The sequence below is a fragment of the Haplochromis burtoni genome, unplaced genomic scaffold (assembly GCF_018398535.1).
Source record: "Haplochromis burtoni strain Fernald_Lab_line unplaced genomic scaffold, NCSU_Asbu1 Contig_111, whole genome shotgun sequence".
In the NCBI taxonomy this organism is placed as follows: domain Eukaryota; kingdom Metazoa; phylum Chordata; class Actinopteri; order Cichliformes; family Cichlidae; genus Haplochromis; species Haplochromis burtoni.
Window position 1 is genome coordinate 608,230 of NW_024582472.1, and position 14,979 is coordinate 623,208.

Here is a 14,979-nt window from a genome sequence, read left to right on the forward strand (position 1 = left end):
ACAGAAAACATCCTTAATTGAAGGTCTGCTGTCTTCTTTGTCTGGTCACACATGAAGTATTCAGTACAGCTGCTGCTCCTCTCTACTGAGGGTGTTGCTTTGTACCAGTAGTCCCCTTAATGTCTTAAATGGTTTGTACAAAGTTTGACTAAAACACCCTGGTGTCGCTGGGATAATTATAGTGTTTCCCACTGATTTATCAGTGTCTCTTCTGGCCTTTCTTTTTGTGTTTTGGAACTCTTTCACAGGAAACTTGTCTCCAACTTTTTTTATTTGTTTTACCCAAACAAACCTAAAACTGGGAGTTCCACTAAATGATAACAAAAAACACCTCAAAAAGTTGATTCTGTTCATCTGGATGTAGCTTTTTCTTTCTTTCTTTTTCTTTTTTTTTTTTCTTTTTACAGCTTAAAAAAATGAAACCAGGAATGTCATTGATTTAACTTTATCCGACTAATATTATTTCAGCAGAGAAAATAAAATTGGTGCATAACTTTAAAAAATGGTATGATAGGTTCAGTCTTATTTTTCTCATATAAAATGTAATACCAGTTTTAAAAGCAGAAGCACTAAACCTGAAAACCCGAGCAAATCTTTGAGCACTGATAGAAATTTCCCCACCAGATGTCACATGACCAAAGTCTATTATGACGATTTAGATGATCTTTGTTTATATCGTCAACATGTTTTCCTTTGTCTTCCATATTTTATCCTCATTCTTTTCTTTGCCTTTTTCTTTTTTTTTTTATTTGGTCCATTGCTTCCACCTCCCTCCACTTCCCCCACTGCCTCTCCCTGGCTCTCCAAAGACAAGCTCTGGCCACACAGAGCCACTAATGGACTCTCTAACAGGGGGGCAAGCTAAAGATGTGTGAATGCGCAGCAGCAACTCCACCACCACTACCACACAAAGTGGTGAGAGGCACTTTGGGCTGAGAGAAAAACCTGGTTTTACACAAGCGTTCTTCATATTCTTGCTGAGAATACGAGCTGAGAGAAGGAGATGTGTCATAGCTTCAGAACAATGCCACATTTGCGCATCTGTATTTGTTTCTGTATTTTAATGGTATTGTGCAAGTACCTGTTTGTCAGAACATCTGTATAAATAGAGCACATGCAAAAGCTTTTTAAGGGTTAATGAGCCCCATGAGAACATTTAGCACACGAGGCAAGAAGTGGAGGATGCTCTTACGTGTTTTTTAATAGTTATATATTTCTTCTAAAAATCTGTAGGCTGTTGCAAAAATCCATATAAATATATATATTTATTCAACTGCCATGAATGAAAGCAGAAAAAAAATATGTTGCTCCAGTTTGTGAGTCATCAGGAATTATGTTAAAATTGGCAGGCACGGACATTAATATACTTTACAGTCTTGCCAGCTTATATATCACATAACCAGACAAGTACAAAACATACCAAGTGAATGTATGTTCCTCTGCAATGTGGTGTTGAAGGAAGGAAACTAATGCAAGTTAATAGAATATTTCACTACTGGCTCTTGGGATTGCAGTCCACGAGCTGCAATGAGGATGAGTCATACAATTTGAAGGCAGCCGGTCAGTCGTTTGTGCTGCAATATACACACATTATCCAGCCCACCCCTCCAGACAAGTCCACACACACACACAAACTCTCGTACACGTGAATAATTTTTTTTTTTGAATTCGTGTCCTTGTGTTGAGCAGCTATACTGCTGATCTTTGCTCAGCACGACAGGTTTCCTCTGTGCTTTTTCTCTGTAATCTTTGACATCTGAAAGAAATGTCCTCATCCCCTGTCTTCAGACAGCTTTACATGCATAAAAACACCTAATTGGCTTCAAATGCCATCAGCAAGAAAAAGAGATGAGTAAAAGCAGTGGATAGGGAGACACAGAAGATGCGAGATAAGGAATCGGAGGTGGACAGGAAAGTGAAGAGGGTATGTATGGGGATGGGGGTGCGCGTGCAATATCAGGAGAGAAAATTAGGGCGAGACATAGGTGATGACAACGGGAGGTGAAGAAGAAGCGTCTTCATGTTGCGAAGAAAAAAAGCAGACGCATCGGGAAAGGAAAGCGACCAGAAGATGCAACCCCCCACCCCCAACACCTGTCTTCCTGCACACCCATAGGTGGTCCCTATTGGCTGTTAACTAATTAGCAGACTCTAACTTTGAGTCCCACTGATTACACTGCAAGAACATCCACAAACCCCCAATTCAAAAGAGTCAAGATTAAAAAGGGAGACTGCATATATTGAACTCAGCCATTGCCCTTTTCACCAAATCCTATTTACAGTGGCGGTGAGATAGACCAGCTACTGTCCCAGTGGCATTTCATTGCCATTTAGCCTAAAGAAGCAACACATTTAGAGGTAATTAGTCCAATTATGAGGCTGTTATCTGCATTTCTCAAAGCCTCGCCACGTGTTAAGCTCGCACCATTAATGGTGTTGGGGCGTGCTATTTGCATTAATCACTGCAGTTTCTCGACAGTTGATGTGGAGATGCAGGGTTATTCAGGTGAGAGCAGAGAATGGAAGATTGATGATGATGTGGCTCCAGAATTACATCTGAAGTTATGCATAAACATGGCCAACATCTGCTAATAAAAGGGGTGAAACACAGAAAGGGCTCATTAAACTAAAGGCCTGACCATAAAGAAAGTTTTGTTTTTTGTTTGTTTGTTTTTTTTAAACCCGAGAAGGTTATGGAAGAGCCTTTTGTCTTTTTATGTATTTACATACACCTTTTAGGAATTTGTTATCTATAAATAGCAATTCTGAGGCAAGATATAACGAGAAAGGGAGGAAGAAAAACTGAATACATTGAACACGAGACAAGGGACTATCAAAAAAAAAACGGAAACATGAGACACGAACTGACAGAATACAAGGAATAGAGGGAGTGAGAGACACGACTGGAACACGGATGAATAAACATTCAGACAGAACTTATCCTACATGATAGACATGACAGACCAAATACAAAGAACGCAGGAAGGAGACAGAGAGACATCAAAGTGGAAATGCAAAAGGACCTAAACGATCTAATCAGAGCTTGTAAGCACAAGAAAACTAAACATAAGTCACTCAGAGTATAGCTAAACTCAGAATTCAGAACTTCAACCAGATTCAAACTGTCCAAATACTGAACCACTGGGTTACAGATCCAGCATCATGACAGGTATTGGGTCTGATGAGCACTGGCCGATTGGCAGTGTTCAATTAACAAAATCTGAGCTTGATTTAAAGACTTTAATCTGTAGCTTTTCTTTGGAATTTTAAATATAAGATATAAAGAGTCAGAGGCTGATAAAACAAAATAAACCTGTCAGATGTATCAAAGCAGTGGCCAAATCAACAGTATAAGACAGTCTTAAAAAATAATAAACTGGCCAACTCTACAACAGTGAAAGGCCTGAAAGACCATTGAAGTCAGCTAAAGTGCATAATGACAGAATTATTCACAACGTCTAACCAAGTAAAGCACATGCTTGAAGAGGCTGGCTTGTCACTATCACAATCTACAATCAAGAGATGTCTTCATGAATGTAATTACAAATAGTTTGCTACAAGGTGCAAAGAACAAGAAGACCACCCAAGAAAAAGGTCAGATTTTATCAGAAAGCATCGAAAAAGACCTGCACAGTTTTGAAAAAATAATTTGAAGGACCAAGATTGACTTCTACCAGAATGAGGAGAAGAGAGCAACATCTCAAGAAATGAAACAGAGCATTTAGGGGTGTCCATGGATTGCTAGGGATTTTCATCCATATATCAAAAACAATTCTTGAGTTTAAATTTGTCCAGTAAGCTTGTCCAGTTAATTTTGAGCAAAATGGAGAAAATGGGGCCATGTGTACTAGAAATTGCTATAATTCTTAAAATAAAAAACCCCTTTTTATTCTATGGTAAAACATTTTTTTGCTCACACTGTATAATCTTATCATCTAGTGCCACTAACAACCCGCACTTATAAGTCTATACTCTCCTTAGTATTATTACAGTGCGAGAATGTGCACCATGTAAAAACTAAAGAACCAGGAAGAGAATTATTAATTAGCTTTAGAGTTTCCAATCAAATCCCATTTAAAACTTACCCTGGTTTTGTTTGCCTCAAATGAAAGAGAATATCTGATCTCATTATGACATTCAGAGCTAATGAAAGCAGAAATCAACCAGGACTGTCTCTCATATTATAAGATGGCTTAAGAATTGGACACTGATTTATTGCTCAGATCATCATCATCATCAATTCATTTTCATCAATTGGGAATCAAAAGTGGCTCAACGTATATTTTGATCATTTTACAGTTTCACACAGTTAATATAGTTTTGTTTAGTAATAAAATAATAAAAAACCCATAAAATAATGCAGTTTTAAGGGCACTGGAAGAAAGCCTCAGCAGAAAAACGATTGAATAGCAAAGCATTGATGTCAGCAGGTTATTGTCTTGTTGATATGCCTTTTGCCCCATGAAGTTAGGGTTATTTAAATTATTAATTACACATTATATAAAGAGCATTTTTAATATCAAAACTCTCCATGAAATGCAACTTCAAAAATGTACTGTCTAACGAGCACAAGACACACAAATTAACTTAAATCACAGATCTCAAAGGGGTTACGCTCAGTATGTGTTCTTCATCTAATTTAGCAGCGAGCTGTTTTTGATTTGCCTCAGGCTTTTGCTTAGGTGAGATGATCTGAAACAAGAAATTCATCAGTCAGCTCCTGTTACTATTTTGCTAAAGCTGTTGCTAAGATACTAGTGTGCTTCATGGACTGAATCAGGACTTGAAGCAACAGTTTTATTAGTGTGATTCAAGTTCATTGCTTCTCATGCAGAGAAATTTCACTTGGGTATCAGCTTAATAAACACTGTCAAAAGTATTTTTTAAGTGAGGCAGGCTTATACAAGAGTATAACTGCCAAAAGGAATATTGTAATTTAAATCATCGATGTTGGCATATCCAAAAGCTACCTATTTGGTAATTGGACAGTCCGAAGGTATTAAACACCCTTCAATCAGCCCCAGTCTGCTATCTAATGTCTCTCACCCGTAAGCTATAAAACCTATCGGTGGTCTTTGATTATTCATGTTGGGTCAAGCAGAATTTTTACACTTCTGAGTGGCTTGTCATGGTTTTATTTCTGCTAATAAAGAAGGGATGATTGAGGAACATCTGTGGATGAGCACTCCTTTACAGCCTGTCTTTCTAAAGGATTTTGCAGCTATGAATTGTGGCTTTAGATATATGTAAGCGTGATCTTCAGGCAGCCTCACTGAGGGCAGAAAGGCAGCTACAGCATGATAAATATTCTGATCATAGTTTTGGATTTGCCATTGTTCTCGGAAACATATTCTGTGCAGGAGATGCATAACCACGTGCCAGGCAGTGCTGACAACCAATTGGTTTCTATGACAACCAAGACAATACCAGGTTCCCTGATTATAATTGTCAGCCAGAGAGCAGGAACTAATCAGGGACACTGTTTTTTTTTATATAATATAAAATTATTATTTATTATATATATATATATATTCATATTACTGGTTGTTTAGCCTTTACCTTCTGCTATCTCCAGTTTAATTGGTTAAAATAACTATGAATGAACCAGAACAGTAACAATCCAGGTTATTTTTTCTGTGCAGAATTTTAGTTCTTTTGATTTAAAGCACTATGCTGAGAGTCTAAATAGCAGTAGTAGTAAAGCACGCAACGGCTAAAAAAATATTGACCAATAAAAAGTAAAAGAGAGATCTTTAGAAGTGATTCAGTCTATGCAAGGATTGTTAGAACTCTGAAACTGTGAAAAAGAAAACTATATATGTGTAACATGGCTATTGTGTTTATAGTATACAGACTGAGAGCGATCTACACAAGAATTCCATTTGCCTTGACTGAGGGTTTTATGCACAAATGGCAAATAAAGAACCTTGAACTTTGTATTGTGAACAAGCAAGATACAACCAATAACTGTTATTTCCATCCGCCTCTCCATGACATGTAGTTATATTTCTAAAAAGGGACCTCAGTGCGTGGTAACATGAAAGAAGTGGCACTGGTGGCATCTGACCAATCCATACAAATGTAAATCTATATTTTTATCAAATCAGCTGATTTTGCAGAAGAAGATAAAACTATATTGTATGAAAAATATGAAAAGATAATACAAATAATATAGATGGAAAGCAACACAGCTCCTGCAGACAAAGCAGTGGCATGAATGTGTGCAGCAGTTTACTGTTAAAAGTGCTGCAAGAATGTGTTTTCTTCAGTACAACCGCTAAAGATCTACTATAGTAAAGTCTAGCCCATTCAAAGCCAAGAAAAAGGCTGGCTGGTTATTTAACAGACTTACTGTATCAATATCACAGTATTATCATTCAAACACAGGAGAAAATTGTTTTGTTTTTTTTCACCTGCAGCTTTGGTGGTGTTTAACAGTTCGAGAGAAAGTAAAACAATAAATCTAAAAAACAGAATTCAAATGTTTCCTTAGTCTCAATGTAAATTTGATGTAAGATCAGCAAGTACATATAGGTGTCCTGTTTTAGGACCAAAGATGAATCTTTATAGAACAATACAATTTTTATAAAGTTGTTTACAGTTAACAGTAAAAAACAGTTTCAGCTATATTTATCACCAAAGTTCATTAGGGAAACATAAAAACGTTGGGTGCTATTAAAAAACTTTCCAGCTGTCCATACACAGAAGTCCAAGGGATTTTCCTCGAATGGTGAAGCTATTTTACAGCGATTTGATTGGTCAGCGATTTAATACCTGTTGGTCACTAATCTAGAAGATAATCATGCTCAAAATGTAATTAACTGGACTTTTGGTCCAAAAGTTTTCATACCAGAGGCATGGCAGCAATCATTCACTCTAACTTATTAATCAACCAAAGACCCGACAGAGTTTTAATTCATTTGAAAGCCTGACTTTGAGCCTTGTCCATTGTAACTGGAAAACTTAAAAAACAGTTTTATTTGTTGTTATGTATTGTTGACCTGGTGCTTACTCAGAGTTTCTATCTGATTTCTCAGAGTTTTTATCTGCTTTAGGGGTCAGCTCAGATAAACACATTATTGTCTGTGATTTTAACATCCATCTAGATAGTCATCTTTCAAAATTTAAAAGAAGCCACCCATAATTTTAATCCCGCTCTAGATCTTGTTCTGAGATATGGCATAGAAACTGAAAAGTTAACAGAAAATCTGCTTTTGTCTGATCATTTCCTAATAACATGTACATTTACAATAATGGATTACTCAGCAATGGGATATAAATTTCGCCACAGCAGATGTTTCTTAAAGTGTGTAACTAAGTTTATAGATATAATTTCTTTCAAACATATAATTCTCAAACACACACCTTAAAGCAGATAACTCATAATCTGGAGAGGAAATGGTGTCTCACTATTTTAGAAGATCTCCATTAAGCCTGGTAAAATAGTTCGTTGCTCTATAAAAAAGCCATGTGTAAAGCCAGAACATCTCACTATTTATCATTGATTGAAGAAAAAAGAACAACTCCAGGTTTCTCTTTAGCCAGGCTGACAAAAGGTCAGAGCACAATTGAGCCAACCATTCTTTTAACATTAACTAGTAATGACCTCATGAATTTTTTCACAAATAAGGCTTTAACCATAAAAAAACCAACTGGTAATCATTAAAGCATCTAAGTAATCATTAAAGCATCGAACAAATCATTAGCAGGGGAGGTTTTTTTTTGGGGGGGGGGAGTTTCAATAGGGATTTACAATAGGGAAACGGCATTAACGGCATGGGGATTATAGGCACAGTGATGCTGTGGTTTGAATCATATCTATCTAACACACTCTTCACACACAAAGGTTAACTATAGAGCTCCATAGGGTTCTGTACTGGGACCTATTCTTTTTACATCATACATGCTTTCCTTTGATACCGTCATTAAAAGCCATAGCATACATTTTCACTGCTATGCAGATGACATCTAACTTTATCTATCTATGAAGCCAGATAACACACCTCAATTTATTAAACTGCAGGGATGTCTTAAAGACATGAAGACCTGGATGACCTCAAATTTTTCTGCTTCTAAATTTAGATAAAACTGAGGTTATTGTACTCACCCCTAAAAATCTTATCTAACCAGATTTTTACTCTGGATCGCTGCTGGTTTACTTGCCGTTTCTTGGGTACTGGTATTTAAGAGTTGAATAGGAGGAAGAGTCTTTATCTTCCAGATCCCTCTCCTGTGGTACCAGCTCTCTGTAGGGTGGTGATGTGTTAGCAACTATTAAAAATTCTCAGATGCAGAACAAATGAAAATATTTAAAGAAAAAAAATGACACCCTTGAAACTTGCCATATATCAGGACTCTTGTGTCTTCAGTTGTCTCTTCCCATAACTCATCATTTCTTCCAGCATCTTCTTCATAACATTATAGAAAAGCTGCTCACTACCCCCATCGCCCCCACCCTCCTCTAACTTTTGCAATTCTTCTGGGACTTTTTATTGCTGATATTTTTGTGGTTCATTTGATGTTGCCATTGTGAAAGTGTGTGCATTTGCATTGCTTATAGTTCTTTAGAGACAATGTCAGATGGAAGAAAAAAATAATGGCACACAAAAAAGAAGAGAGTATGGGGTTGTTGACAGAAAATTTGCATTAATGGTGGCTTGACGGTCAAAAACATTTTTTTTAAACTGTGAGGTCAAGTTTGTGCACACTCAGTCATGCATGAGATGCTGCATCTGCTTCGATGTACCCAAGATCAATTGTACTTTATGTTTTGTTTTTCTAAATAGCCTTTTGGTTGTGCATTTGGTTGTGTAGATAGACGGATAGAATACTGCACACTATTTCAGTCGTTTCTCTTCCAGATCAATAAACACATTCCTTTTTTGTTTCTTTCTGAAGAACAACTTGAGGAGGATAAATTGCACAATAATGGAGGTAAAGTATTGTCATCTGAACTCAAAAACACTCATTTTGGCTGCTCACTTTCAAGTATTTTTTTCTCTGTTGATCTTTCTCTGTCATTCAGCTGAAAGTTTAGTTTTAGTAAAAGTCAGCTTGTGTTTTAACTCATGCAGCTTTGCCCTGTTCTGTTTTTGAGCACTTTTCCATTTCTCATTCTCTTCCTCCATCAAGCGATGCTTAATCTGCTCCACGCCAGCATATTTGAACACCACTGCTGCTCGTGTGCTCACATCAGATAATGGAAAAAATGTATTTTTCATTGCTCAGATTAATGCAGTTAACTTGTTGTAAATATATTCTTTGCCCTAGGACTTCATCAAATGCTTCAATTAAGACAAAAAATGCTTATGGATATTTTAGTATTACACACACACGAAGAACGTGCTTAGTTTAACTGCACCATTTTATTGCAAAATGCTCAAATTACAAAAAAATAACTTCTTCCTTTAATCTAAGTTGTGTCTTGATATACAAACAGTTTTAGTTTTGGGTTCATTTAAAAAAAATGCAAGTATTTTTTGTTTTGCAGAGCAATGTTGCATTTTAGTTTTTCATGGGTAGTCTTTTACAAAGCTGTGAGAAACATGAACAGAATTCCATTTATTATTCCATGTAAAATATATTGCACACAGTACTATGCAAAAGTCATGAGTCACCCCTCAAACCTTTGTTTTTTCCAAGGAGTTTTTAGTGATTTTTAAGAATGGTCTTAAGCTATAGTTATTCAGGGTTTTTTTTTTGAAGATCTTTAAATTGGCTGTTTTTTTCACTCATTTTCAGTGAAGTTCTTGTACTTAAGTACACAAAAGTACATACAGTCATGTAAGGAAATAGGAAAAAATCCAGCAAAGCACAAGACCTGACAGAGTCATCAGTTCAGTGGCAACAGGTCATATACAGTCATGAGTCAGAATTTGAACACGTTAACTCAAATTGTTAGAGGTACAGAGCGAGTCGAGAAAGAGTGAGTGTCTACAGCCGTCTATAAACATGTTGGAGACTCTGTCATGGTTTGGGGCTGCGTTTCAGCCAGTGGTGTATGTAATGTTTTTTGGAATTATGAATGCGGAAAGTACATTCAGATTTTGAGCCAACATGCAGTACCTTCTGAACATGGCCTTAGAGCTGTTATATATCAGCTGTATTTTTCATCATAACAGTGATCCCAAACATACTGCCGAAGCAGTAAAAGCATACCTGGATAGAAATACACACAATGGAACATTATCAGACATGGATTGGTCTCTCCAGAGCCCAGAGCTCAACATTACTGAAGAAGTGTGAGAGTGGAGCAAAAAGCAGTCACCATCCACAGAAGAGCTTTGAATGTCCTTCAAGAAGCCTGGAGAACTATTCCTGAAGACTAACTGCTTAAGAGAGTTCAGGCTGGGTTGAAGAATGAACATGAAGCTTGTTTTATTTGTACAAACTCTGTTTTTGCCTTATATCTTTTGATGTTCGTTGTTGGATGAGTCAATGAATCACTGCACCTATTCCACTTTTTCCCAGCAAAAAATGAAGAATTGAGGGACGGCTCAAGACTTTCGTACAGTACTGTAGGTGGATATTGAATTGTAGACGGATATCTCCACACCTGGACAAACTAAACCAAAACTATTTGCATGAGTTGAAACCACTACGTGCAGCTAAAATATGTTATTTTGTTATTTTTGTAAAATTGTGAAAAATGTATTTTAGCAACATGTTACAACCAGATGTTTGTCTCTGTCTTTGTGGACTTTCAACAGGGAGCCAGACCAAACAAGACTGGTCCATTCAGTGGCCCACATCAGAATCTGGCAAAGAAAACACTCCGGTGTGCCAGCCAGAGGCCAGTCAGTGGATTCGGTTCCAGCTCTCTCAAAGCCCCAAAGTCCAGTCCAAGTACAACCAGCACATGTGCCACAGCCCACAGGCTCTGGCCCCCCCTTTGTATGCCGATCGACTCACTGTCGACAGCCCCTCTTCAGGGCTCTTCCCTCCCTTGGACTCTGGTCATCGCTCCCTGCCCCCATCACCCCGCCAGAGGCATTTTGGTCACACCCCTCCTCGGACTCATTTGGTGGTCAACACCATGACCCCACCTGGCACTCCTCCCATGCGGCGAAGGAATAAGGTGAAGGCCCCAGGAACACCACCTCCGCCAAGCCGCAAACTTATCCATCTTTTGCCAGGCTTCACCGCTCTGCACCGCAGCAAATCCCATGAGTTCCAGCTGGGGAACCGCTTGGATGACACACAGACACCAAAGTAAGTTTTGTGCTTCTCTGGATTTTTAATGGCAAATAGTGGCAGCCATTTTGGAGCACTGTGTGTGTTTTTGAGTGAATACAGAGGTTATTTTACTTCTAGGCTTCAGAAGTTGGTATTTACGTTTATCATTCCCAAATCATGGGAAAAAACAAATTAAATGTTATTAATGTATTCCAAAGTGTTTTTTTGGAATGTTTGCAAATGAGCCTCTATATGGAAGTTTTGGGCATCAGAACCAAGGATTAAATATCATTTAAAGAATTCTGTGACTAAACAATAAACATTTAAGGGCTGATTTATGTCAAGTTAATCCACTGAATGAAAGTATTATTAAATATATAATTTTTGCCTGTGACTTTACTTTAGACACTATAGTTTACCCTAATAAAAATAAGAAAGTAGCAGAAACAACATAAAGACAATAACAAAATGTAACCATCTGTGATTAAAACACAAATAGGCAATTCCTTTATGAGCTATTATTACCACATTTATGGAATGAATCACTGTATTTTTCGGACCATAAGGCGCACTGGATTAGAAGACGCACTGTTTTCATACATAAGGCGCACCGCATTATAAGGCACATTAAGCAGTCAGATAAGTCAAATTTTACTCAACTCATTCTTCTTGCTCCCTCCACTTCTGTACCATTGATTCATTAATGTTGAATTCTCTCGCAGCTGCTCTATTCCCATGTTGTTGCAGTACATTATGACTAACCTCGTATTGTGGATGGATTATCTCACTTGTTCTCTTGACTGAAGTTTGGTCCGTTTACAGCATCCTGCCATGCGATTGCATTTGTTCCTGACCATCGGGAACCCTTACGTTAACTTTTATTGAGTGGAAAAAAGTTAGCATTATTCCTCCAGCTTCACTGTTTATGTTATGCTAACATAGCTGTGTGCGAGCGATCATGTAGCACATCATTATATACCAGCTAGTCCAACTTCAGTAACCCTACAAACGTCACTGCTGTTTAGTTTTCTGTCTTCATTTATGTTGGAAGTGATAGCAGAGCTGTACGTTTTAATTTTTTCAGAAATCTCTCAGTCTGATCATGTTTAGGTGGAAACTAGCGAGCTAACTTTCTGCTAACTTCTAACTCCGTTAAATTTAATAAATTCTGTTTTCATGGATGCCTGGATGTTAAACTTCATTGTTACACCTGGTAAAGCAGCAACACTGATCATTTTATTAAAGATGAAATAATTTAGACAGTATTTAACTCTCAGTGATGCCACACTGCTCTTTAACTTTGGGACCTGAAGCAGACTGAGTTTTGGACCCAGATTACTCTGCGAGGCTCTTGACTATGGAGCCGTAATGCTCCAACAATCCATCAAGCGGTGCGGCTTCGTAGCTTCCCAAAGTCATACTAAAACATTTTTTGACAGAATTTTAAGCGCCGTGTACCACATAAAATCGGTTCGAGGTCTGTAAGCACAGAATTCATACATAAGGCTCACCTGATTATAAGGTTGAGAAAATTTTGTTGTTGAGAAAATTAAAGGATTTTAAGTGCGCCTTATAGTGCGGAAAATACGGTAATTGAAACTTTTACACAACAGTTTTCAGCACAGCATGAAAAGAAGGGACTTTAAACCTAGTATACACTTGCAGCTGGTGCACACTGCATTTTGGTGTTGTTTTGGTTTGTCATGCACTTCTTGATTTTTGTTACCTTCATGAAGCAATATGAGTCTATGACTTGCTTTGCTTTGTGTTGACTTCTTCTGCTGCTATTTTTTGTTTCCGAGTCGCAACATTAATCATTCAGGGGAAGAGTCCAGTGTGCCCTGTGCGCCAGTTTAAATGCTTATGAGGCTGTGGTGAAGTCACAGTTGGCGCATCCAAACCTATATACTAAGCTTACTAGTCAAAAACATATGGATTGCAGCTGTCTATCTTGAAAGCCTGACCAAGATCCTACATGTGTCATTATATGGCACCTGAAGTGTTTTCAGTATTTTTTTTGTATGTTTGTCAGACTTAAATGTTTCAGATAATCAAACAAATGTAAATATTATACAAAGATAACACGAGTAAACACAAAATGCAGTTTCTAAATGAAGACGTTTATTTAGTAAGGCGGGAAATAAATCCAAACCTACATGGCCCTTTGTTTGCAAGAACTGACAATGAGTCTTTTACAGCCCTGTGGAGGAATTTTGGCCCACTCATCTTTGCAGAATTGCTGTAAATTATTGTATCTCTCATTTCTTCCTGAATTTCCTTTGACCCCGCCATAATGTCTGGCTTTTGAGTATCTTTTAGTCTACTTCACTTGGTCCTATTTCAGTGATTTCTTGATTGTCAGATATAATTCACAGATACAAATGATATGGGTTTCAAAACTATATTATGCTGTTTTATAGACAGTCAAAATTTGAAGCTGTATGATACCATAGGAGATAAAAGAATTGATAATGTTGCATATTCACACATCTACTTAAACTGATAAAGGCAGAGGGGCAGTGTTACATCTAAGCCATTTAAAAGTATTTATTTTCACAAATGTGAAAACCTGTGATAGGGTTTTAGGGATTTAATCAGTACCAGGAGAGGAATGTTAATATTATATTTTGTTTGCAAGGCAGATGATGATGGATCAAATGCAGAATTAGGTAAGGCTTTGTTTTAATTTAGGTTTGAAGCTTCATGGCTTCTATTTCACCAAATTGTTTCAGTGTAAAAATGATCTCAGTGATAATAGTCTAAGGTAGCGGTGGTCAGTTAATTTCAGTTGAAGCCCTGCCTGAAGCAAACATTCAGAGATACAGTCCTGTCCTCCCTCTGCTCTGTACAAAGTCTCAAAATGTAATTCCATCTGATCCAAGAAAGGAATGGCTTAGAAGGGAGGTTAGGACCATACCTTTCCTTTAGCAGTTTTACTGGAACTTAATCTTCCACCAGACCCCAATCAGATTAATTCCTGGGAGGACATCATTGCCTATAAAGGACCAACGGCCTGTCGGTAGAGATAAGGGGCCTTCGGGCTGAGTTCCTGACTGGCCTTCCCTATGTCTGGTGCTATGCTGATCAGATTTGGTCACAAACAGGGTCCACCACTGCTTAGTAATCAGGAACCAGAGTCTGCCTCAGGAGAGCTGCACTCATTTTGATAATACCATTAGATGACAGTGCCCCATCACTGCTACACTTGGTAAGTTAATATTTTAGAGCTGTCCTCTGCTTTTATGATGGCCATCTGGGTTATATGTGGTGTGGGCCTGGATGTACACAGGGCTGCATCCACAATATCAGTGGGCATGGCTGTGTGTATGTGTGTATCTGCTTGGTGACGACTGGATCATAGCTCCAGTGAATAGGCTCAAACGGCATTAGAGAATTGATTACCGGTCCCAAAGCAGTGATAAACTGCAGACTGTGAATTGAGCTACTCTAATCAATGGAAAATGTATGCCTGGAAATGTTGCAACTCATTGAGACAGGGCAGATTTGCTGGCTTCTCTGATAGCTTAGTACCTCTCCTAATACATCATAATTGGATGCAGAATGGTGCTGGCAAGCATCAGGTTGGTTTTTCGTCTCTGGCGTCTCTTGTTTCTTTTATGTCTGTGCAAGGAAGTAGTAGGTATCAGTTTGTTTTTCTCTTCCTTGATGCAAAGGAGACTGAAGACTGAATCATACAGTTTGATTATTTCTTAAATGCTGCATCACGATTCATCATGTGGTTTTTCACTTAAAGATTTGGAAAGATGAGAATCTTACAAATATTCCACCAGAGGGAAAAACCTT

At 37.8% G+C, this 14,979-nt stretch overlaps 1 protein-coding gene across 3 annotated transcripts in view; it reads left to right on the plus strand.

Annotated features, from left to right (window-relative positions):
• The window catches only part of ksr2 (kinase suppressor of ras 2), a 114,895-nt gene that overhangs the window by 18,426 nt on the left and 81,490 nt on the right, over positions 1–14,979 (plus strand). For 2 of the 3 annotated variants that reach the window (XM_014335687.2, XM_005928873.3), the window contains exons 4-5: positions 8,899–8,934; positions 10,710–11,211. In XM_014335687.2, coding sequence (XP_014191173.1) covers positions 8,899–8,934; positions 10,710–11,211 — 538 coding nt within the window. The remainder of the gene's footprint in view (positions 1–8,898; positions 8,935–10,709; positions 11,212–14,979) is intronic. The other variant, XM_005928874.3, reaches the window with a different exon arrangement.